Genomic DNA, 23,589 nt, shown 5'->3' on the forward strand with positions numbered 1-23,589 from the left:
AGCCACATCTTTAAAAGTATTTTTATATTAATGTTGAGATTTAGACATTTCCTTTTTGTTACAGTCATATGATTTTCAAACTGTCCGTTGTCTTTTTTTATTGTTTACAAATAATGCTCAGTTTTCATGAAAACAATATGCAGAATAACCTAAAGGTATTGATAGTTTTTGTTTAAAAGTCTATAACCTAATGCACGTTAAAAATAAATAAATAAACAAGTTATGTTATTTATATCGGAATATATATTATAGTTAATACTTGTATATAATTTAAAATACTTGTTATTATAAAATAATATTTTGTTGTTTAAAAATGCAGTGGCAGTCATTGCTTGAAAGTATCAATCGTAAAGTGATAACACCTAGTTTAACTCGAGAAATTGATAATAATAGAAATGAAAATAAAATAATATCATTAATTGGGTCTAATTCTACAATAAAGTAAGTGACTTTTTTTTCAAATTTATGATATTGAATGTACCAAACGTCAGATAATTGGATGGATGTTTATAAGACAGATTCCGATGATTCAGATCCTGAATTTCCAGATTCCCATTAAACAGATTCCCGATGACACAAATTGACTTTTTTAATTAGTAACCGTAAATTTTAAATCAAAGAGAAAATTTTGAATTCAAGAATTTCTATAGAAGTTCTAAGGATTTTTATAAAAAAGTACAGACAATCAGAACTCGTAACTGTCTAAGAAATTCATAGAAAATCTATAGAAAATCAGGAAATCCTGTTACTATCCAAGAAAATCCATAGAAAATTTGGACTTGTCACAGTCTCAGAAAATCAGGACTTGTCACCCTCTAAGAAAATCCATAGAAATCTTATAGAAAATCAGGTCTTGTCACCGACTAAAAAAATCCAGAAAAAATCAGAACTTGTCACAGTCTAAGAAAATCCATAGAAAATCAGGTCTTGTCACCATCTAAAAAAATCCATAGAAAATCGGGACTTGTCACAGTCTAAGAAAATTCATAGAAAATCCATAGAAAATTTATAGAAAATCAGGACTTGTCACTGTCTGAGAAAATTATTATTATTATTATTTATTATTTTAAGGCCATAGAGTCGAAACTCTTTGCGGCCTTTAAAAGATACAAAGGTATACATAAATAAATAAGTATAATATATTATGCTTAAACTATAAACAATAAACACACTCAATCATCACATACTCAACATATTAACAGTTTTGATTTAAAAAGAAACAATAACACATTCGCCGAAATTCTAGGAATGTAGGCTGCGACGTACAACTTTCGGGTAATCGATTCCAGGCTCTTATTGCACTAACTATAAACGATTTATCATATTTATCTCTTCGACAATAAGGTAGCTCAAGGAAATCGTTACGTGCATCACCCCTGCGTCCCCTCGGTTCCATTAATCGTAGCTCATCTATAAAAAGCGACTTTTGATGCAAAATTAAAGCTTTGTAAATTAAACCGACTAGAACAAATTCACGCCTGACACTAAGTGTAAGCCACCCCAGGTCCGTATAGTACCGCGTAACATGCTCATATTTTGATGTTTTAAATATATAGCGTACGCAAGCATTTAGTTTACGCTGCAACCTTATCTGCTGCTGACCAGTGATATCTGTAAACACAGCAGCACAGTAATCAAAGATTAGAAAAACTAAAGTAGTGACCAACTTCTTGTTAGCTTTCATACTGAACACGTCATCATTCATCTTTAATTGTGATAGAACTCTCATACTGCGTTTACAAACCTCACTAGTTTACAGCGACCATGATAGAGTATCATCAAGATGAAACTGAAGTTCCGAACGTTGCTGCCCAACAAAAAATTTTTTTTTTTGAAATGAAAAAAAAAATTATCCTCGCCTAGAATTTCATATAATTAGTCTAAAAAGCATAAATGTTCATCACCAAGGTAGCTCATTGACTAAAACACCCCCGTAACCACCATAAACTCTCGCAATTTTCGTGGAAAAAATTCAAAGCTATCACTTCGAGTTCCGTGTGCCCTCTGTAACTTTCAGGGATTCTTAGGGACGATATAAGAAGTGTAAAAAAAAATCACCATAAGAATCCGTTCGCCGGAACGACCCCATAACCACCATAAACTCAGGCTATCCCATACTTAACGTGGAAATAAATTTAAAGCTATCACTTCGGGTTCCGTGTGACCTCTGTAACTTCCAGGGATTCTTTATAACGACATGAGAAGTGTAGAAAAAAATCACCATAAGAATCCATTCGCCGGAACGATCCCATAACCACCATAAACTCAGGCTTTCCCATACTTAACGTGGAAATAAATTTAAAGCTATCACTTCGGGTTCCGTGTGCCCTCTGTAACTTCCAGGGATTCTTTATAACGACATGAGAAGTGTAGAAAAAAATCACCATAAGAATCTATTCGCCGGAACGACCCCATAACCACCATAAACTCATGCTATCTCGTGATTTTCGAGGAAAAAAATTCAAAGCTATCATCAAGAATAACCCATAAATATTTAACTGACTTGCAATAGTTTATGATACAACCCTCGAGTCTGAGAAAATTATGCATCAACAATATGCTAAAGAATTGAGTAGCTAGTTCAAAGTTACAAATTAAAAGTATGGTAGGCCTCGGAGGGTTAAAATAACATTTTAAAATGGTGATTTACTCTTTCATACACTATTTTAAGGACATTGAGTACTTATATAACATATTACATTCAGCGGCAAATCCAACATCAAAAGAATTGAGGCATTTGAGACTCAAACTATTTTTTTAATTTTGACTCGGAAACCGTCTGGATAAATATACTTCGTTTTCCAGAGTGATTTTTTGAAAGCGCGCTTAGTTAATTTGCTGTATTATCTCTGGGGAATCTATTCATTTATGGAAGAAAAACAGATTAAAAAATTTGAGCCACTAGTTGTCTCGTGATATTCTCCATTCCACCGATAATCTAACCGGATTAAATGAATCCACTTATGATATCTGACATTTTAAAAGTTTTTAAATTGATTGGAGACAATAAAATTTATAAGATCAATCGTTTTATTAAAAAATAAAAAATGTTATTTCAAGTTTTATTAATTTGATATTTTATTGACTAACTTTCCGACGTAAACTGGAAACGTAATAAAAAAAATTTATTTAGCATCAGATTTATTTGACGTTCAGTGAAACTTTTAATTATAATTTATTTTCATAAAAAAATAAACATTAATAAAAAAATTTTGCATAAATTATTTTTTATTATCCTAACGAAGTACAGAGTAAATATTTATTTTAATCTAAATAATTTATTTGAAAATTTTTATTATAGTGAACTAATAATATCATGGCTTGAAAAACAAAATAAAATGAAAATAACAAAATGTACTGATCAAGCTAAACGTTTGAAGGATAAAGGTAATTTATTTTTCAAAGAAAAAAATTACATAGCAAGTATTAAATCTTATACAGATAGTGCTAAATATGCTGACTTTAATAATGGTGATTATTCAATTGCTCTCGCTAATCGTTCAGCTGCATTTTTTTTCATGAGTAAGTACGAAGTAAGTAAAAATTTTATGTATAATAAGTATTTAATGACAAATAATAACAGGGGTGTGCGAACAGTTCGAACTTACGAATTATTCGTATCGAATCGAATCGAATTATTCGTAAATTTTCGAATAATTCGAAACTTTGAATTTTTCTAAAATTTTTTTTTTAACGACTTGAAAGTGTAACATTTTTTCGAATTGTTAAAATTTTTTCAAAAGTAGGGTAGAAGTACCATTTGTGGCCCCTGCTCCATTTTTGGACGTTTAATACTTGATTTTAAATAATGAAACCGTATTAAAAAAAAATTTCATTGCAATAGTGTGATAAAAATGTCTTCAAACATATTTAAAAAAATTAATTATGTTATAATATATTTTACAAATTATTTTATTCAAAATTTCTAAGTGGCCAAAACTGGCCCTAAAGTGGCCAAAAGCGGTTCTATCTTAATAGAACTCAGACACAAATTTATGAGATAATTACTTTTGATTAGTTTAAAAACCAAGCTCTCTATTAAAAAACAATTGGATTTTTGAAAGCTGATCAAAATCTTCTCGATTCGAGTCGAGTTACTTGAAAAGTTACAAACAATTCGAAAAGTTTTAGATAATTCGAAAATTGACGAGTAATTCGAAAAGTTTCGGATAATTTGAAGTTACAAAAAATTCGAAAAGTTTTAGATAATTTGAAAATTGACGAATTATTCGAAAAGTTACGAATAATTTGAAAGGTTTCGAGTTATTTGGAAAGTTACAATTAATTCGAAAAGTTTCAAACTATTCGATTTTATCGAATTATTTGTAAATTCGAATTACATTATACTGTATATAATAATTATTATTATTGTTATTAATTAAAAAAAAACATCTGTTGTAGCAATGTTTGGAAGATATTGCGGTAGTGATTGAATCGAATTATCCAAAAAAGTTAAAATATAAATTGCACTTAAGAGCCACTCAATGTTATATTAAATTACATAAGTTCCATCAAGCCACTAAAGAACTTTCTGAAGCTGAAAAATTGATTATAAATAACGAAGACATTTCAAAGAGCTCTAGAGGTAAAATAAAAAATAATTAAAAATAAAAAAACATTACAACTTTTTTATCATTTCATAAAAAAAATATTAAAACTTATAATTTTCATTTAACTTTAAAAATTATCTCTAGTCTTAAGTATTTTTTAAATTTTTCACAGAAAATTTAATGACGCAAATTGATAATTTATCGTCTCAGATTACCGAGGAGTTGAAAAATAATTCTGACGATATTTTAAAAGAAGAAAAAATAATAAATAATAATAATAATTTTAATTATAATAATAGTAAATATTTAATTAATCCAAATGAATTACTTGTACCGAATATTAACTTTCCATCCGCTTCGTTTAAATTAACTCGTAAGCATTCGCCGACAAGAGGAAGACATATCGTAGCCAATGAAGATATAAAAAAAGGAGACGTTCTTTTTGTAGAAAAGCCGTTCGCTTTTGTTCCATTAGATAATGCAACTTCTGATATTCTGTGTACCCATTGCTGTGGATTAATCATTGACTCAGCCATTCCGTGAGTTTATATTTAGTCGATTTTAAATAATTTAACATTTAATAAAGCGCTAAGTGACATTTTGATATATCAACTTGATAGTCTAAGCTATTAACTTAATTACTTTTATTATTAAAGTCTTTCTGACAAAGATATGAAAATGTCAATAGAAATATTTTAAAATAAAATTTATTGGTATAATAAAGTAAACTGATATCTATTTTAGGTGTAGAAGCTGTTCGAGTGTTTTATACTGCTGTCGTGAATGCTGGATGAAATCGTGGTCGTATCATCAGTGGGAATGCTCCGGATATCAATTTGAAATATGGAAACAAATTGGAATAGCTCATTTAGCATTAAAATCATTATTAATATCTGTTGAAACGGATGATATTACAAAATTTAATGACGTAGAAGAGCTGGTTACGAATATTGATAAATTAAACCCAGAGGATTTAATATTGTACTCTGTTGTACGTTGATGTTTGTTGATTTTGAATCACTCAAATCAAAATTTATTTTTTCATTTGATATTTCATTTAAATTTGAGTAGAAAAAAAATTAATAGGAAAATTTTGCAATGCGGAGACCGTGCAAAAAAAATCTGAAAAACTGTTCACTCTGTGAACAGACCCCACAACTTTCCGCTGTTTTCGAGCTCAAAAAACGGCTGGACCAAAAATATATACATTTCGGTAAAAAACAGTAATTTTTATCCGAAGATATCTTTGGAATAAATCGACTGATTTGCACGTATTTTGCGACAATTGAAAAGGGTTGTTGAGACTTAGATTGGATTAAACTTAAAAACAAATCGAGCAAGTGGATTATGAGTTATGAAACAAAAACTTAAAAACAAATTTTTTCATTTTTCGGATAACTTGTTAACATACTCGACCGATCAACTCCAAAATCTAAGATCTAAGTCTTGATGAACCCTTTCGATTGCCGCCAAAGTTCAAATCGATTGATTCGTTCCAAAGATATTGTACGAAAAAAACTAGTTTACACACATCTATAAACATACACTCACGCACATACATATAATAGTCAGAATATCTTTCTAGGATCTTGAAACGTCGAGATCTGATGAAAACTCAATTTTCGAAAATTGGATCGAAATCAATACCTTTTCTTTTTTTTGCAAATTTTTAATTTTTATGGCGGGAAATTCAAAAATTTCGTTAATTGATCTACCATAGGGTAGCTTAAAAAAAAATTGAAGATTTTTTTTTTCCTTTTATTTTTTTTTAGTTCTTAAAATAAATGAAAACATAAATAAAAAACTAATTAAAATAATTTTACTCAGACAGCTTTGATGTTAACTCTCTACCTAAAAAAATATACAAATTTTTTCGATGCCATTGACATAAAAAAATGTTTGATTGATAAATTTAAAACTGAAAATCTCAGTTTTCCTCTTGGCAATTCAAGTGAAGAAAGTCAGAAATTATTTATTAGTTCTATAATTTTGCGGCATATGCTACAGTTGATTGCTAACGGTCACGCGATCACGCGACTTAATTTAACAACCGCTGAAGGAGCTGATGTATTCGAAGAACAGCAGCAAAGAATTGCAGTTGGAATTTATCCGTCAGCTAGCATGATGAATCATTCTTGTGATCCGACTATAATTACAACGTAAGGACTTACCTTCATTTAAGATTTTAATAACAGTAATTATGATATTAAGATTGTAAGAATAAATATAATACTACTTTTTTCTTTTCTTTCTAATATTTCAGCTTTTCAAATGATTATCTCATTGTTAAAGCAATCAAGGACGTTCTTACCGGCGAAGAAGTATTTAATTGTTACGGTATATTATTAAATATAATTATAATTCACTGTAATAAAACTTAATAGTTCAAAAAATGGGGAAGGCATCAAATGCCTACAATATTTTTTCTTACATTATGAATGCTTACTGCCTAATTTATTACTGTTCAGTTGCCTACTAAAATTTATTTTCTACCGTTCTAATGCCTGCATAAATATAAAATATATGATTTAATTGCATACAAACATTATTGCACTGTTCTATTGCATACTTAAAAAAATTTCATGATGTTCAATTGATTACTATTTAACTGTGTACTCAAATCAAAGAAATACCTAATTAATGTCGATAAGCTTCTGATTTATTTGCTGAGAAAATCAAGTACTTGGTGATGAGAAATGATCAACGTTCATGACCGATCACTTGATAAAAACAACACAGATGATCTGGAAAATATCAGAATCACGGCAATACTCACAATAGTATAAGTCGCCCGGTCCATCATAAAATACTGGGCTGAATTTCATAGTCGATGTAGAAAATGACCTGACCAGGCCACTAATTTATAATAGAAAACTCGGAATTTTCCAGTTGCTATTGTGAAAACTACAGTGGTTCTAATATTTTTCAGATTAGCTGTGTTGTTTTTCTCGGTGACCGGTCAGAATATCCATCGTAAAAATATCCAATGCAAAAATATCCATGAAAAATCTCCAATGCAATAATATCCATTGGATAAATTATCCATAAATAAACATATCCAAATGAAAATAATCAATTCTCAAAAATATCCAAAATAACAATTCTTGGAACTGTTTTTGCCATAATGTTAATGATTATGGATCAAGGTTAAGGAACCCGGGAAAAAATGATCAGAACTGACCATGCCTGGTCATGTATAATCAGGTCTAAAAGTAGATCTGATCATGCCTGATCATACCTGTCCATGCCTGTTCATGTCTGGTCATATCTTTTCATGTCTGAAGCGTTAAATACGCTCAGGACTGATCATACAAAAATTTTTATTATTTGATATTTAGGCCATTCGGTTGCGAATAATAATTCCTTGCAAAAGTGGTTCATTGATATGAAAACAACAATTTATACATGGATATTTCTAATACCATTATTGTAAAAATATAGATTTTTTTAATGAATATGAATTTATATATGCAATAATGATAAAACAAATGTGTTGTAACTGATAGAAAATAGGGTATTTTTTTATTAATGGCCCATGAAATAGATATAGAACATGTTAATAATATGATATTTTTGATGGATTATTCTAATTTGAATGTATTTAATGTATAATTACTGATAATAAATCTTATAATTAGTGGATACCGATCGGCAAAGCGGTTATGGATATTTTTGAACACGGATTTATTTCAAGTGGTAATTATTACTTATGGATATTTTTTCTACTGGATATTTTTCCATTGGATATTTTTCATGGTTATTTTTGCATTGGATCTTTTTACATTGAATATTTTGGCCTAGAACCGTTTTTCTCGAGTGATCGGTCGTGAACGTTGATCATTCTCCTCAACCAGTACTTGATTCTCTCAGCAAATAAATCGGAAGCTTATTTACATTATTAATTTGGTATTTCTTTGATTTGGGGACATAGTTAAATAGTGATCAATTGAAAATCATGAAATATTTTTAAGTATGCAATAGAACAGTGCAATAATGTTTGTATGCAATTAAATTATATATTTTATATTTATGTAGGCATTGGAATCGTAGAAAATAAATTTTAGTAAGCAACTGAACAGTAAGAAATTGGGCAGTAAGCATTCATAATGTACGAAGAAATATTGTAGGCATTCGATACACTCAGCAAAGACAAACTAGGCAAATGATGTCTTATAAAAAAAAATGAATATTGTTGAATTTCTTTCAATAGGTCCTCATTTTCGACGAATGCCTTTTGATGAACGTCAAAAATCTTTGAAAGATCAGTATCGTTTTGATTGTAAATGTAAACCTTGTACTGATCCTACTCTTAAACAATTTTTGGTAAGATATTATTATTTATTTGTCTAAGAATATCTAATATTACTAATATCTAAAAATTATAATCAGACTTGTGATATAAATTATAAATCATACGCCCTCTTGGTATTTTAAAACTAAGCTTAGATTTTTAGAATTTTTATGAAATTAATATTAAAAATACGTATTTCTAAATAATTAATTACCTTCAGTCAGATTGATTTTCTCATTGTTTTTAATTTTAATTATCAAAACTACAAACTGAAGAGAGTGGAGTACAATAGCCGATGACAGAACGAATTTCGAAAAATTTTTAATAAAACTAATTTTTCTTTTTCAAGTATTCGGTATTTAAGGGGATACGGTACCGGACCTCTTTCTCACACTCAGAAAAATAAACGGGACTGTCTTTGTTGCATTCGTAGAGTAAATGAGAATTTTAAAACAATTTTCCTCGGAGATGAATTAGAATTCTTGAAAATACGAAATTTCTAGCTCTTTGTTAAGGTTTTAAAGAACGCTAAAGACTCTCTATTTTAGGTGTCTAATGTATGTCCGTAAATTAAATTGAATTGAAAATCGGTTACCGTTACCCCTTAAGGAGGAGTTACTCGGGCGGCTAAAAAATGAGAGATTATTTTTGGAAATTACATTTCATGTTTCTAAATTTTTTAATTAAAATTATTTTTGTATAAGTACTTGTTGTTAAGTACGTTAATGAATTGTTCAAAAATACATTTATCGATTGAATATTCTATATTAGGAAGAGAATACGGGTAAAATTTGACAAATGTCTCAACAATAAAATCCAGATAACTGATTAAATTTGATATTATTAAAGAGGTCGAGTTTAATTTAAGACTTTTCATCATAGAAACTATTTTTATATCTAACTGCTAACTCAATATGTCAAGTTTTTTCAATAGTTGTAAATATATTCCATTCAAATCTCCTGCATTGCTGCGATGAAAATTAATGCAAATAATTTTTTCCGAGTTTTTTTCACAATTTAAATTCTTATCATAAAATACATACCAAGGATCAATTCACTTCTCTATAATCTAGTGATTCTCAGTTTAATTTATTGAACAATTTCTATTCGATTGAAAAAAAATTTTACAAAGCCTCCATTTACGTACAAGTGCAACGAGGACAATTTCGTTCACTTCTTCGAATGCGAATACGAAAAAAGTAGCCCCTTCTCTCTCCCTTGAATACTAAATTTGTTTTATTAATTAAAAACAACAGCCCTTTGGTAAACCCAAAAAATTTTTCTAGTTCTTTTGTCTTTGACCCTCAAAATATTAAAAAAAAAAAAACTGCAAATGAGAATTGAATGGTGGTAATAAAATAATTAAGTAGCTAATTAAATTTAACGCATATTAAATAAAGTGAATAAATAATCGGGTAGTACAGTGACGGCAGATTACTAATGCATACAATTAATTAATATCAATATAATTTCACATGAATAAATTAATTTATTTTTAAAATATAACGATTAATATTTGAAAAAAAAAAAAAAAAAATTTAACTTTAAACCTGCTATTTTACTCGACTATAATATGAAAGGTAATCGTTTTACCTAGAGAACCCGTCTTACCCCACCCTCCTCAATAAACTCATTTTTCAATGTGTGATATCGTACATTGACGTTTTACTTTTTGTTTTTTTTTTCTATACGCCCTTTTGTCATTAATCTCGTTTTTACTAAAGCCAAAGGGGCGCATATATTCAGATTCGCCCTTTAGATTTTAAAAATTCAATTTTAAAATTTTATAGATCTATGCATAACTAAAAATTTTACAAGTGGAAAAATAAAAATTTCTGTACGCTCCTTTGCTATTTAAATTAGAGGAGTGCAAAAAATTTTCAGAGCGAATATGACCATTCGAATCATTCGAACTATTTAAATTAATTGGCGACCCAAGTAACACAGTGACAACATTAAGATGTCATAAGAATGTCTTTTGAAAAGACAAGACTAATTTTTTTTTGCCTCAGACCAAGTTTTTTTATACAAATAAGACGTACAGATGTAGGTCTTAGAAGTCATAGGAAATTTGTGTTATTTTTCCCTTCCTAAAAAAAGTCATTTCAATAAAAAAAATCTTTTAAACGACTGATTAGTTATTAGTAATTTACTTTTTGTCATTACTTGTGTCAAGTCTTTAAGTAGAAATTTTTTCAGTGACATAAATTTCTGATCGTTTTGTCAACTTTTCGGTGCCTTATCGATATGTCGAAAAATTGACATCTTATAGATGTCACAGAGCCAAGTGTGCTACTTGGGTTATTTGTAAGTTTCGCATTATTTGATTTGAATTCGAATAATTGGTTCGAATTTCGAGCATAAAATTTTAATCTAACCCGTGACAAATTACGAAAATTTTTTTCTAATAACTTTTGAATAATTTCAAACTTATGAATAATTAATAAATGATGATAATATTTCGAATTATTCGATTTAAAACGAATAATTCGTAATTTCAAATTGTTTGCACGCTTCTAGTTTGAATAAAAACTTAAAATAATAATTATTACATTTAAATTTAAAATAACAAATAGTATATATAATATATGGTTCTAGGCCAGAATATCCAATGTAAAAAGATCCAATGCAAAAATAACCATGAAAAATATCCAATGGAAAAATATCCAGTAGAAAAAATATCCATAAGTAATAATTACCACTTGAAATAAATCCGTGTTCAAAAATATCCATAACCGCTTTGCCGATCGGTATCCACTAATTATAAGATTTATTATCAGTAATTATACATTAAATACATTCAAATTATAATAATCCATCAAAAATATCATATTTTTAAAATGTTCTATATCTATTTCATGGGCCATTAATAAAAAAATACCCTATTTTCTAACAGTTACAACACATTTGTTTTATCATTATTGCATATATAAATTCATATTCATTAAAATATCTATATTTTTACAATAATGGTATTAAAAATATCCATGTATATATTGTTGTTTTCATATCAATGAACCACTTTTGCAAAGAATTATTATTCGCAACCAAATGACCTAAATATCAAATAATAAAAATTTTTGTATGATCAGTTCTAATCGTATTTAACGCTTCAGACATAAACAGGCATGGTCAGTTCTGATCATTTTTTCCCGGGTTCCTTAATCTTGATCCATAATCATTAACATTATGGCAAAAACAGTTCCAAGAATTGCTATTTTGGATATTTTTGAGAATTGATTATTTTTATTTGGATATGTTTATTTATGGATAATTTTTTCAATGGATATTATTGCATTGGATATTTTTCGTGGATATTTTAATGATGGATATTCTGACCGGTCATCATAATATGTATTAATTGAATAATGTATAGGATCGATTTGATGCTGTTCAATGTCCAAAATGTAATGGACCGTTGGAAAAGTCTACAACCCATTTATCTCGTTGTTTGGACTGCAATGTGTCAAGTAAAATAGACATTAAAGTACAGACAGAATTAAAAACAGCAAATGATTTATTTGCATCAGCCCAGGATTATTTACAGATAGGAAAAAATAAAGATGCAATTGATTATTTAAAACGTTGTTTAAATATTCGACAAAAATGGTTATATAAATATCATGATGACATAGCAATAACACTTGATACTTTAGCAAAAGTTAATATAATGATGGGTAATTGGTTAGACTCGATGCCATATCTTGAAAAAAGTCTCACTGTCGTTGAAATAAAATTTGGAAATGAAAGTATTGAAGTCGCTAATGAAATTAATAAGATCACAGATGTCAGTATACAATATTTGCAACATAATAATGACAATTTCAAATCTTCAATTTACAAGTAATTGTTTTTTTATTTATAATAATATTAATAATAATAATTAATAATTTAATTTTGATACTATTACTATTATAAAATTATAAAAATTTTAATTCATTCATTTTTTTAAATTTATTTATTTTCTTTTTTTTTGCAGGGATACTTTAAAAAATAGTCAGGATCTCATTGATCGGGGAGAAAAAATAATGAATATAATTGCTGGTCCTTGGAATGAAGTCTATCAGGAATTGATTAACAAAAAAAATGAATTATTAAGGTTACAATGTCGTGAATAATTTTAAATATTTTTCATATTCCCTGCATTTAAAATTTGAGTTTCAATGCCTGTATTATCAGTTAAAACGCGCCAATTTCAGACCAACACGATTGAGGGGATAGAAACTGATCGGTTTCTTTCTTAGTGAAAAAAACTCATTATTTTCTGCCTGGTAAATTAGGGTATGTTCAGAAATCCACTCTGGAAGATAAAGGTGCAACTTCTACGCTCACAAATATTATCTGGTTGAACCAGAGAAATGATTCGACTACACGAAAAAAAATAAACTATATAAATTGAGAACCGACAAGAAATCTAATGATAGTGATCAGTAAATTTATTCTTTAATTTATAATTGAAACGTAAATAATTATAGAATAAAGATTAATTAGTACATTATACACCAAGGGTAGAAAGTAAGACATTCCACGTGTAGAATTGCCTATGGCAAACTCGCGGATTGGGACGTCCTGTTTTCCTCTGTGTGTGTGTATACAATTTTTCACCAAATCTGCACCGTAAAGTTGAAATTTTTGCACCTGTTTACAGGAAGAATAGCGCATGCGCTAATTTTAATCATTTTTTTTCTCATAAAAGAAAATAATGATTTCCTTTCCTTTAGATAGGACAGGAATTTGAACTTTCGGTGCAGGCATAGTGAAAAATGTATTGTGTATGCGGAAAAATTAATAAATGACATATAGCAGGTATATGGACAGTACATTAAAAACACTAATTATTGATTTAAAAATTAATATTTGAACTTTAAAAATCGTAACTTAAATATTAAAAATATATGAAACGTATTACAAAATTTATTGTTTAGAATGTTAAAATTACCTAAATTTCAAACACTAATATTTTAAGTTTATTTTTTTTCCGTGTACCATAGTGCGTTCATAAGTTCTGCCCTGCTTAAAACATCTGATAGATTCTTATAGCTGTATGTATAAAGCCCTATATTTAACTATAGCATTTCTCATAGAACTCATTCATTCTTATAAAATTTCTATAGGAATTTATGAGAATCTAATGGATTCTATGAGATTTTCTTACCAGGGTGTGGAGGTAAATCTAACAGTATCAGGTATTCTTTATTAATTATCTGATTTTATATTTATCAATCTCCAGTGTTTTTCTGAACATCCCCTTAGTTTCTGACTTGATTTCACCCCCATTAAAGTCGCATTCGTTTATTGTGAACCACCAAATATTTATGTCATCCTAACAACCAACCTAACTGGTAATTGTGTTTGGAAAATTCCAAAAATGATTTGAGTTTCAATAAAAAAAAAAAAAAATTGATCATTTTTCTTGTTAAATTACTAGAATTTTCATATTTAAAGTACAAAATTTTTTTGCGGCGCTATCAGACATTGTTTTGCTTCGACAGAATCCTGAGATTAAAACTCCCGGTATTAATGCAGATAATATGAAAAATATCGCACGTGGCACGAGATAAAACACGATTTCAGACTTCCGGTGGTCAGCCCGCACTGACGCGGATAGTAAATTTCACTCTCGTCTGAAATCGTCTTGTTTCATCCCTCGTCACGCAATATCCTATTTAATTATAATTATAGTTTTTCTTGATCATTCCAAATAAAATAAATTGTATGTTTTTTTATTTTTTTTTTATGTTAATTTACATGTCAAAGAAAATTAATTTAAAAAAGTTCATTTATTTATATAGTATTAATCGTATATCATAAAAGTATGGTGTTATATCAAATCACAAGGCAAAATCCAATATTCACATAGCTGGTGCGATGACACAACGCACCATCAAAGAGTTCCAATTTATTTTACTTTAAATCAACGATATCAACGATCGCATATTTTCTCTTTATTCTAGTCTTCTAAATAATAAAATTATTAAATTAATAAAATAAAAAAAACGGAACAAGTTGTTATTTGAATATATAATTTATGTATAATATATATATAAAAAAAAAATGTTATATATCAATGACAAAATAAAATATTTAAAGAACAAATGTTTACAAAATTTAAATGTGTAATCTCTAAAAGATATGAAAATGTTTAGGAATGTATAATTTAATTTTATTAAACAAATAATCAGATTTTCTTATTATTATTGTTTTTTTTTATTTATTTATCTGATTATTTGTCCATTTTATAAAATTTTCTCATACATTCATGTTTTATTTATTTATTATTTTTTTTTTACGGTACCTTTTATAATATTAAATTATTTTATACTTTTTTTTTTTAATTTTTTGTCTTGTTGTTTTTTGTTATTTTTTTTATACAAATGTACAAGATTCTTAATAATTAATAATAATATTAGATTCCAGAGGCGAAAGTTTTGGCTAATATATACCCGTGTAAAAAAAATTCGACATATGAAATTTCTAAACTCGACACAGATTAAAATTTCGAGTGGATTTTTTGTAATTTTGATAGTAAAAAAATAAGTTTGTGTCGGACTTGATATGAGCAAATTTTGAGTCAAAAAAGAGATTTTTTAAATCATATTTTTACTACATTTTACCCTTATTCCGAAAAAGTTTCCATTAAAAACCAATAGCCCCATAAGAATAAATAAACGTTCATGAAAACTTTCAAATTAGAGGTTTTCAAACTTTTTTGAAACGAGGGCAAAATGTTTCTTTAACAACACAAAATTCGCTCATATAAAATCCTAGTAAACTTTTTTTTTTTTACTATTAAAATTACAAAAGTTCAAAAAAAGTTTCACTCAAAGTTCCACATGTTGAAATTTTCCGGAATCTTTTTGAAACGATTTTTTTTACCCGGGTATATATGTATATTTATATATATATATAGCCGTGTTTAATAAATGCCTGATACTTGTTATTATTATTTTTTTCTTTTAAATTTTTAGTTTGAATTTTTCGATGTTTGTTGAATGAAGAAACAGTTCACTTATGCACAAGTAAATTTAATTATTTAGCGCGTTATTTATTTAAATAATAAAATAAGAAAAATATTTTTAAAATAAATTCCGCGAGTTATAAAACAATTTTTTTTTTTTAATATCTTTACGAAAGAGGAAATAAAAAATATAAAAGAATAGTCGAGTAAGTTTGAAGAATGGTGTGGGTATCACTAATCAGGCACTTTACGATATCCCTCAATCACTCTTGTGCGAGTTACAAATGTCAATTACACTCAACAATAATTGCCTCTAAGTGAATCACATTATTTTGTTCTTTTCGTTTCTTTTTTTTTTCTTCATATAATCATTGGTTTAATATTTTGTTTACACTATAAACACAAACCCATTCGTTTCTTAATATTCGATCATTAACAGTAACTCTCTTACATTACATACATGCAGACAAGTTTAATTATCATTTATTCTCCTCACTTAAAAAAAAAAAAAATATCTAGCATTTTATCATTGTTTGATAAAAATTAATTTAACGTTTTACGGTGTAATTATTTGTGTTTTTTTTCACTATTACACGATGAGGAGAAAGCACATATGTCACTTGATGAGTTTTTATTTCCAAGATTTGGAAAGTTCCTTTACGTTTAATTATTTCTTCATTAATTAGATCTAAGTCATAAGCTCGGTCATATCATCAACTTCTATTTCATCTGATGGTTCAACTCTCATCGCCAGTTTTGTATATCCATTTGTTGACTCACGTTTTCTTGATACAGCCTGGGAAAATATAATAAAAAAAAAAATTTAATAATTTAAAAATTTTATAATTAAAATATTATATATATATACTGAGTGTATATATACACTCAGATAATTTTATGATAATCAAAATAGCGATGATCCGGAAGTTAGCCGACAGTTGACCATTTTTTGATTTTTTTTTAATTTAATTTAAAAAGAAAAAAAAAACGAAAAATCTATACATGTAGAAAATTAATAAAACTATAGGTGCAATTTAATAAAAAAAATTTACAGTTTTTAAAAAATAAATAAATTAAACGTCGACTAATTTCAGTATCATAAAAAGGCGGACATTTGACAATTTTTTTAGTTTATATAAATAAATTGGGTAGTATTGTAAAAAATTATTTGAAAATACACAGAAAAATTTTGAAAAATACTTGTGAGATTTTTTAAAACTTATTTTTAAAATGAGATCGTTTATTTAAAAATTTAAAAAATTGTTCATTGTCTGCTGCTTCATTTTTATGTACAATTTTATAGTGAAAATCAATGATACAGCAGTTAGCCGACGTCTAATAATTTCTTGATTTTTTTTAAAACGCTCAGTTATAAAAAAAAAAATAATTTTAAAAAATTTCACCTTTAGTTTTTTAAATTTTCTACTTGTGCATATTTTCATTTTTTAAGTTGATTTGTTCTAAAAAAAAAATCCGAAAATTGTCAATTGTTTACTAACTTGAGGATAATTAATTTAAATTATAAAAAGAATAAAAAAATAATGAGAGTGTAATGACGATAATAATAATTATTACCTGTAAGGCGACAAAAATGGCTACAAATAAGGCAACCGAGGCAACACAAATAGCAACGGCCATCATAGTCGCTGCAGTAACAGCATAATTAGCATTATGATCTTTCGTATCACTATTGAGACTTTCAAATCCAGTATCGAATTGTGGTATCGTATCACCAGAAATTTCACTACCAGGTACACGTCTTTTACCAGCAGGTGAACTGTTCCTGCAGCCACCAGTTTCTGGATCACAAACACAACATTCATCGGTGTCAGACTTTTTCTTGGTCGTCGGACAACATGGCACACACTGATTATTAAGTTTATCAAAGTGCAACGGTAAAGTACAAGCAGCGCAACTAAATTTACCCGGACCCGTACAACGTCGACAATCACCATGACAATTTTTACATAATTGTGTCAAAGGATCGTAATACTGTGCGCCAAGACAAGCCATACATAACCCACCCTCTAACATTGAATGAGCTGGACAGGAAGTGCACTCAAGAGGGCCTTCACCCTTGCAAGTACGGCAATAATGATGGCATTTTTGACAGCCAAAATTTGATTTAAAGAACCCCTCCGGGCATTCTGGATGGCACTCACCGGCAGCCAGTTGCCAACCTTGTGGGCAACTAACACACTGGTCTCTACGTGGACCTGAGCATGTTTTACACGAGAGATAACACTTGGCGCACTGACCGCGGTCACTGTAGTATCCTTGCGCACACGATGATCTACATTCCCCGCTTTGTAATTGCAATCCCTCTTGACACGCTGTGCAATTAAGTCGTGATACACAAGTTTTGCAGGTGTGGAGACACGGCGAACAAATTGGCCTAGATGGTTGGGCTAATGAATAATAACCATCATCACACTGTGCAACACAACGCCGGCTTTGAAGTAACAATGGGCTTGCACAGGATGTACAAAAATCTTCACTAGGTCCAGCACACGTTTCACAACTCGAATGACACGGCTTGCAATTATCCACTTCATAGTATTGAGCAACCTCACACTTACTGCGGCTATCGGGTGCACATATGCCTTTTTTACTGATACTCCATCCCTCAATGCAACTAGTGCAGCTTGATGTAATACAGGTGGCACATCCAAGTGAACAGGGCATACATTCCCGTCTTTTTTTATCAGCGCTATAACCCGCTGGACATGAGCTTTGACACATCCCGTTTAGTGAAAAGAATCCTGGCTTACAACTGATGCACTGATTTTCTCTAGTGCCATTACATGTTTCACAATTTTGATGACATGGCGCACAATTATAATCTTGTGTTTCGTATGTGTAAAGTGGACATGCGGCGTAACATTTATTGTCGTACATTACGAGATGATGATCGCACGTTGTACAGTGGTCAGGACGATCTTGACAACTTGCGCAGTTGGCTTCACATGGTACACATGTAGAATTTTCACTATCTGTAAAATAATTTAGTTTTTTTATTTTGATTATACGGACAGTGTTTAGAACATTTGGAGTGAATATGGATTTTTTTTCAATCGGAAATTACTCCGTCATTGGAGTTGTAAAAAAAAGTTACTCCGCGGACCGAGTAAATAGGAGTTTTTTTTTAGCGGAGTAATTTCGGAGTGATGGGAATTTTATTTTAATCCACATTCACTCTGATGCGGAGTTTTTAAATTTGTAATTTTTTTACAGGGTAAATATATGAAATTTTAATTATTGATGAAAAATGACCGTATTTTATGCTATCAGATGACCAGAAATTTACTCGTTAATTAAAATAAGAAATTATTTGATCAATTTTTTATAAAATAATTTTCTGGGCAATATTAAATATAAAAGTTCTTGTCAATATGCTCACTGAAAAAAATTTAATTTAAAAAACAGTAGAGGTTTTTTTTTTATTCTATTTAAATGCCACATGTCGGTAAATATTTTTAATGAAATAATTTTCTGGTCAATTTCAAACATAAAATACTTGTCTGTATGCTTTAAAAAAATTTTTCATTTAAAAAACAGTAAATTCTTCTGCTTTTATTTACATGCGAAATGCTGGTCAAAATTTTTTATGAAACAAATTTCTGAACAATATAAAGTTAACGCGATAATTGCCATTGAATTGAAAAAACTACCGGTTATCGAAATTTTTCCGCATCAGATTATTAGTTTAAATATTAACTGAAACGAAAAGTGTTTACATACTTTCGTAATAACCTTCGGGACATTGTTGAAGACAAACTGCAAGATCGGTAACTCTTAAGTGAGCTGGAGCACATGATAGACAAGAGTCTTGGCCAGCGCCAGCGCATGTTTCACATGATTCATGACAGGGCCAGCAGACGCCACCTTGATTTGGAAAACTTCTTGGCGGACAACGACTTACGCACATACTGAATGATGAATAAGTAAAAAAAAGAAATAAAGAAAAGTATGTTAGTTGTAGTAAGTTGTAATAAAAGTATGTGATAAATTTAAACATAAGTAGAAATAGACACAATGAACCCACTTATCAAGTCGATAGGTTTTACAGGCAATACACTCTGTTGGACCTGTTCCATAACATCCTTGATGATCACACTGTGGATCGCAGTCATGTAGAACTCGCTTAGATGGATCTAGGGAACCCTGTAGTGATCTTGATATATCATCGGAGACATCACCAGGTAATCGGTTGGTGAGAATTGATGCTGATGAACCGTCTAAAGATGCGACTGATGCTTGGATATTGGAGGCAGCACCCGCGTAAGCACCTGGATAATTCTGAAAGACAGATTGACGAAAATCGAACTCGTTGTGTTGATCTGATCCCCCCAATGAGCGATCGTGCGGGAAGGATAATTCAGAGGGATTGTATGAAGAATAATACGACTGATGATGTACCGGATTAAATTGACGAGTTCGTAATCTAATGGGATTGGTGGCCGTGCCGTAGAATATCAATTGCCATTTCTTCAGTATTCCTGAAACAAAAAAGATAAATGGAAATTACTATATTGTCGTTTACTTTTTTGACGTAAATTTATGGCTTGGATGTGATAAATAACTTGTGTTTGAAAAAAAATCAACATTTTCAGGCATTTTTCGCTCACGTAAAAAAGAAAGGAAAATCCAAACGTGCAAAACTCATTTGCTCTTTAAAAAAATAATAATGATAAAAAAAAGTAGCAGTTAAATTTTTTAATGAATTGCCAGTTTTAAGTTTTTATTAATTATTTTTATATATATATGTATGTTTATAAGAATTCAAGCTTAATAAAAAATCAAATAGATCAATCGATTGTGTATTTTTTAAATTATTGTCGGATGGACATCACAGCTTTTTTTCACATTTTTTTTTTTCAATCATTATTTTTAAAAAAAGCGATTTGAAATTGTGTTCGTTTTATTCATTAATAAATTATCTTTCAAATGGTACACTGAGAGAAAAAATAACTTTTAGTTGTATATTCTTTTTACAGAAAAATTTGCTAATGAAAATTTTCGATTTACTAAATAAATCGAATAAATCTGAGCTCAGCTCGAGATATGCTGATCTTATTTTTCTTTAGAGTACTGTAAATAAATCGCGATTTTCTTCTATCAAAAAAATTATTCTTCAACTTAAATATGGAATTAATAATGCAATTATTGTTATTAATATACCCCTTAAGAAAATAGTGATTTTAAAATAATAAAATATAATTTTTTTGTTTTTCAATGTACGAATTTTTAGGTGAGTGAATTTTGAAAGCCAAAAGGGCGTATAAAAATATAAGTCCTTTTGAAATTAGTAATGCGACACCTCATTGCTTCGTTGAGTTGTGCAAAAAAAAAAAAATATAAAGTTACAAAAAGCATAATTTATTATTAATAATTAATAAATAAAATATTTAAAAATTAATACAAAGTTGTAATCTATTCTATATTATTAAGAGAATAAGGAAAATTTTGTTCCCGCTGTATCTATATGATAGAATTAGTTAATGTAATTGAAATTGGTATCACTAGATAGGTCTTGACTTGAATTTGTGCCTTTTCATAGTTTAAACTCTTTTTAATTGCCAAGTATTGAGATAAATAGATTTATCTACAGCATTCGAATTACATTTAAATCACGCGAGAAAACAAGACTATCGTATTTATTTTCTTTAAATAAATTAATACTTTAATTATTCTGTCACTAAATATGACTGAATGTCACTGAATATATAGCTATATTATTTATATCACGTTACTTATTCCAAAATGACAGATTTTTATACTTCCTTTTGGTTTTAGGAAGCTTCTCAAAGCCGAAAAAGTGTGCATAGGAAAAAAAGGATTCTTTGATACAAAAAAACTTAAGTACCCCAATAAATTTTTTGCATTGTGAATTGAAAACAAAAATTTATTTAAAACTAGAAAAAATTACTTGGTGCAAGGAATTATTTCTTGACCAAAAAAATCTTTTCTCGCCCCAAGACAATTTTTGTATTTAATTGATGATGCATAAAATTTCTTGGTGCAAATTAAAATTTTGTTGCGGCAAGAAATCCTTTTTTTTTAGTATTTTATAAATTTAGTAGTGATATTTGGGCAGTTACGTATTGACTGCAGGTTGCTCGTTATTAATAATTAGAACTAGCTGTAATATATTTATTGCAAAGCGGTTTAATATTTTTTTTTAGATTTACAATAACTACTTTTAATTATTTCAAAAATAAGTTAAATATTAATGCTATCACGTATAAATTTATTACAGTAAACGCGGATTAAATCTGGGTGAATTCGGAGTGAATGCGGAGCGGATAATTTTTTATTTATTTAAATTCATTCCAAAGGAACGTTTATTTTAGCATTAAAACTCTGGATAATTGATATGTAATTAAATAATTAATTAAGCTGATGAATAAATCAATATTTTTTTTTTTTAAGCAAGAGGTTTTAATTATTCGTCATTATTATTATCTGAAAAGTGATTCATAAATAAGTAATTGTAAATGAATAATTATTGTCATTATTGAATTTAATTATTTTTTTACTAATAACTTACTTAAAGAAAATGAAATAGTAAATTATGTATGAAAAGTATAAATTAAAGAGACATTTTAATAAAAATAAATGAAAAATTTTAATTATTTATTTATAAAAAAATGTGGAACGCTTCACGATTTTGCGTGTCATCCTTGCGCAGGGGCCATGCTAATCTTCTCTGTATCGTTCCAATTTTAGTATATGTACTGCCGAAGCAAGTACGTTTTACTGACGTTTAAAACTTTTATATATACGAAACGTAGTGTATGACGAGTCACTGCGAGAAAGCACTCAATAGAGTCATCTGGTGGCGAACTTCAAAACGCTACCCCCTCTTTTTAAAAAATTGTTACTAATTTCCTAATGCAGATTTAAAGAAAATTCACATCACTTCGAAATTATTCAATAAAAATTTATATTCACTATGAATTTATTATCCGATTTTTTAGTGTATGGTTCTTTAGAACTTATAATCAAAATTGTTACATAGGTAATAGGGTAAAAGCGTGATTTGTAGCCACTGCTCCATTTTCGGATATTTAAAACTTTATTTTAATTAACGAACAAGTATGAAATAAAATTTCCATGATAACAGTGCACGGAAAAAACAATATAGTAGTGGCTACTCTCTGGGATAGTACTGAGAACTTTCTGTAAAAAAAAACTTCAGACAGTACTGTATGCTATCTAGACTGTATCCACTACTATCTAGACTATATTCACTACTGTCCAGCCCTGATTAAAAACTCCGATTGAAACCAATTAATTCCGATTAAAGGTCTATCGGATTTCAATCGGAACCAATCGGATTCAATCGGAATCAATCGGATTCAATCGGAAATCAGCGGTTTCAATCGGAGTTTTTAATCAGGGAGGATAGTACTCAGCACTATCCCAGAGAGTTGTCACTACTATATTGTTTTTTCCGTGTAGGATAAAAGTATCTTTGAACATATTTTAAAAATTAACTATGTCATTGCGTTTTTTATAAATTATTTTATTTATTTCTTTTGAATGTCTAAAACTGGCCCTAAAATGGCCAAAAACGGCACCTTACCTTATTTTGAAGTAAAAAATATAGTAAAAATTATCAAATTATCAAACATAATTTTTCGTATACTGTCGACTACTCGTTATAAGCCTGCGGTCTAGGGGACGTATGGAAAATTTTCCTTCAAATTTCGGTCTTCCCACTACAGTGCATTTAGCTTTGATTTCGACTGCTCGTTATAAGCTTATTTTATTTTATATAATTTCAA

At 28.8% G+C, this 23,589-nt stretch overlaps 2 protein-coding genes and 1 non-coding gene across 4 annotated transcripts in view; 1 reads left to right on the forward strand and 2 right to left on the reverse strand.

Moving 5' to 3' along the window:
* The first annotated feature begins 65 nt into the window (after positions 1–65).
* On the forward strand, positions 66–13,037 carry LOC130675456 (SET and MYND domain-containing protein 4-like). Its single transcript, XM_057481166.1, has 11 exons — positions 66–155; positions 320–441; positions 3,302–3,533; positions 4,402–4,585; positions 4,723–5,089; positions 5,295–5,541; positions 6,378–6,709; positions 6,814–6,887; positions 8,761–8,873; positions 12,218–12,684; positions 12,821–13,037. Exons 1-11 carry the CDS (start codon positions 69–71, stop codon positions 12,957–12,959), a joined length of 2,364 nt encoding a protein of 787 aa, XP_057337149.1. The 5' UTR covers positions 66–68; the 3' UTR covers positions 12,960–13,037.
* Positions 12,217–23,589, reverse strand: part of LOC130675445 (furin-like protease 2) — a 265,829-nt gene continuing 254,456 nt past the window's right edge. The window contains exons 9-13 of one of the 2 annotated variants that reach the window (XM_057481153.1): positions 20,219–20,298; positions 19,845–20,098; positions 19,541–19,728; positions 17,375–18,792; positions 12,217–16,595 (exon numbers count right to left, since the gene is read on the reverse strand). In XM_057481153.1, coding sequence (XP_057337136.1) covers positions 16,488–16,595; positions 17,375–18,792; positions 19,541–19,728; positions 19,845–20,098; positions 20,219–20,298 — 2,048 coding nt within the window. In that variant the 3' untranslated portion in view covers positions 12,217–16,487. Of the gene's footprint in view, positions 16,596–17,374; positions 18,793–19,540; positions 19,729–19,844; positions 20,299–23,589 lie in introns of both variants that reach the window. The other variant, XM_057481143.1, reaches the window with a different exon arrangement.
* On the reverse strand, positions 22,446–22,552 carry LOC130678350 (U6 spliceosomal RNA). The gene has a single exon (XR_008991797.1). It is a non-coding gene; the product is annotated as a U6 spliceosomal RNA (small nuclear RNA).

Source organism: Microplitis mediator, chromosome 1 (assembly GCF_029852145.1).
Source record: "Microplitis mediator isolate UGA2020A chromosome 1, iyMicMedi2.1, whole genome shotgun sequence".
NCBI lineage: Eukaryota > Metazoa > Arthropoda > Insecta > Hymenoptera > Braconidae > Microplitis > Microplitis mediator.

Coding starts and splice junctions, on each gene's coding strand:
- LOC130675456 (XM_057481166.1), top strand. CDS start 69: ATGATTTTCAAACTGTCCGTTGTCTTTTTTTATTGTTTACAAATAATG. Junction 5,542..6,377: donor ATTTAATATTGTACTCTGTT/GTACGTTGATGT, acceptor AATTTTACTCAG/ACAGCTTTGATGTTAACTCT. Junction 12,685..12,820: donor TTCAAATCTTCAATTTACAA/GTAATTGTTTTT, acceptor TTTTTTTTGCAG/GGATACTTTAAAAAATAGTC.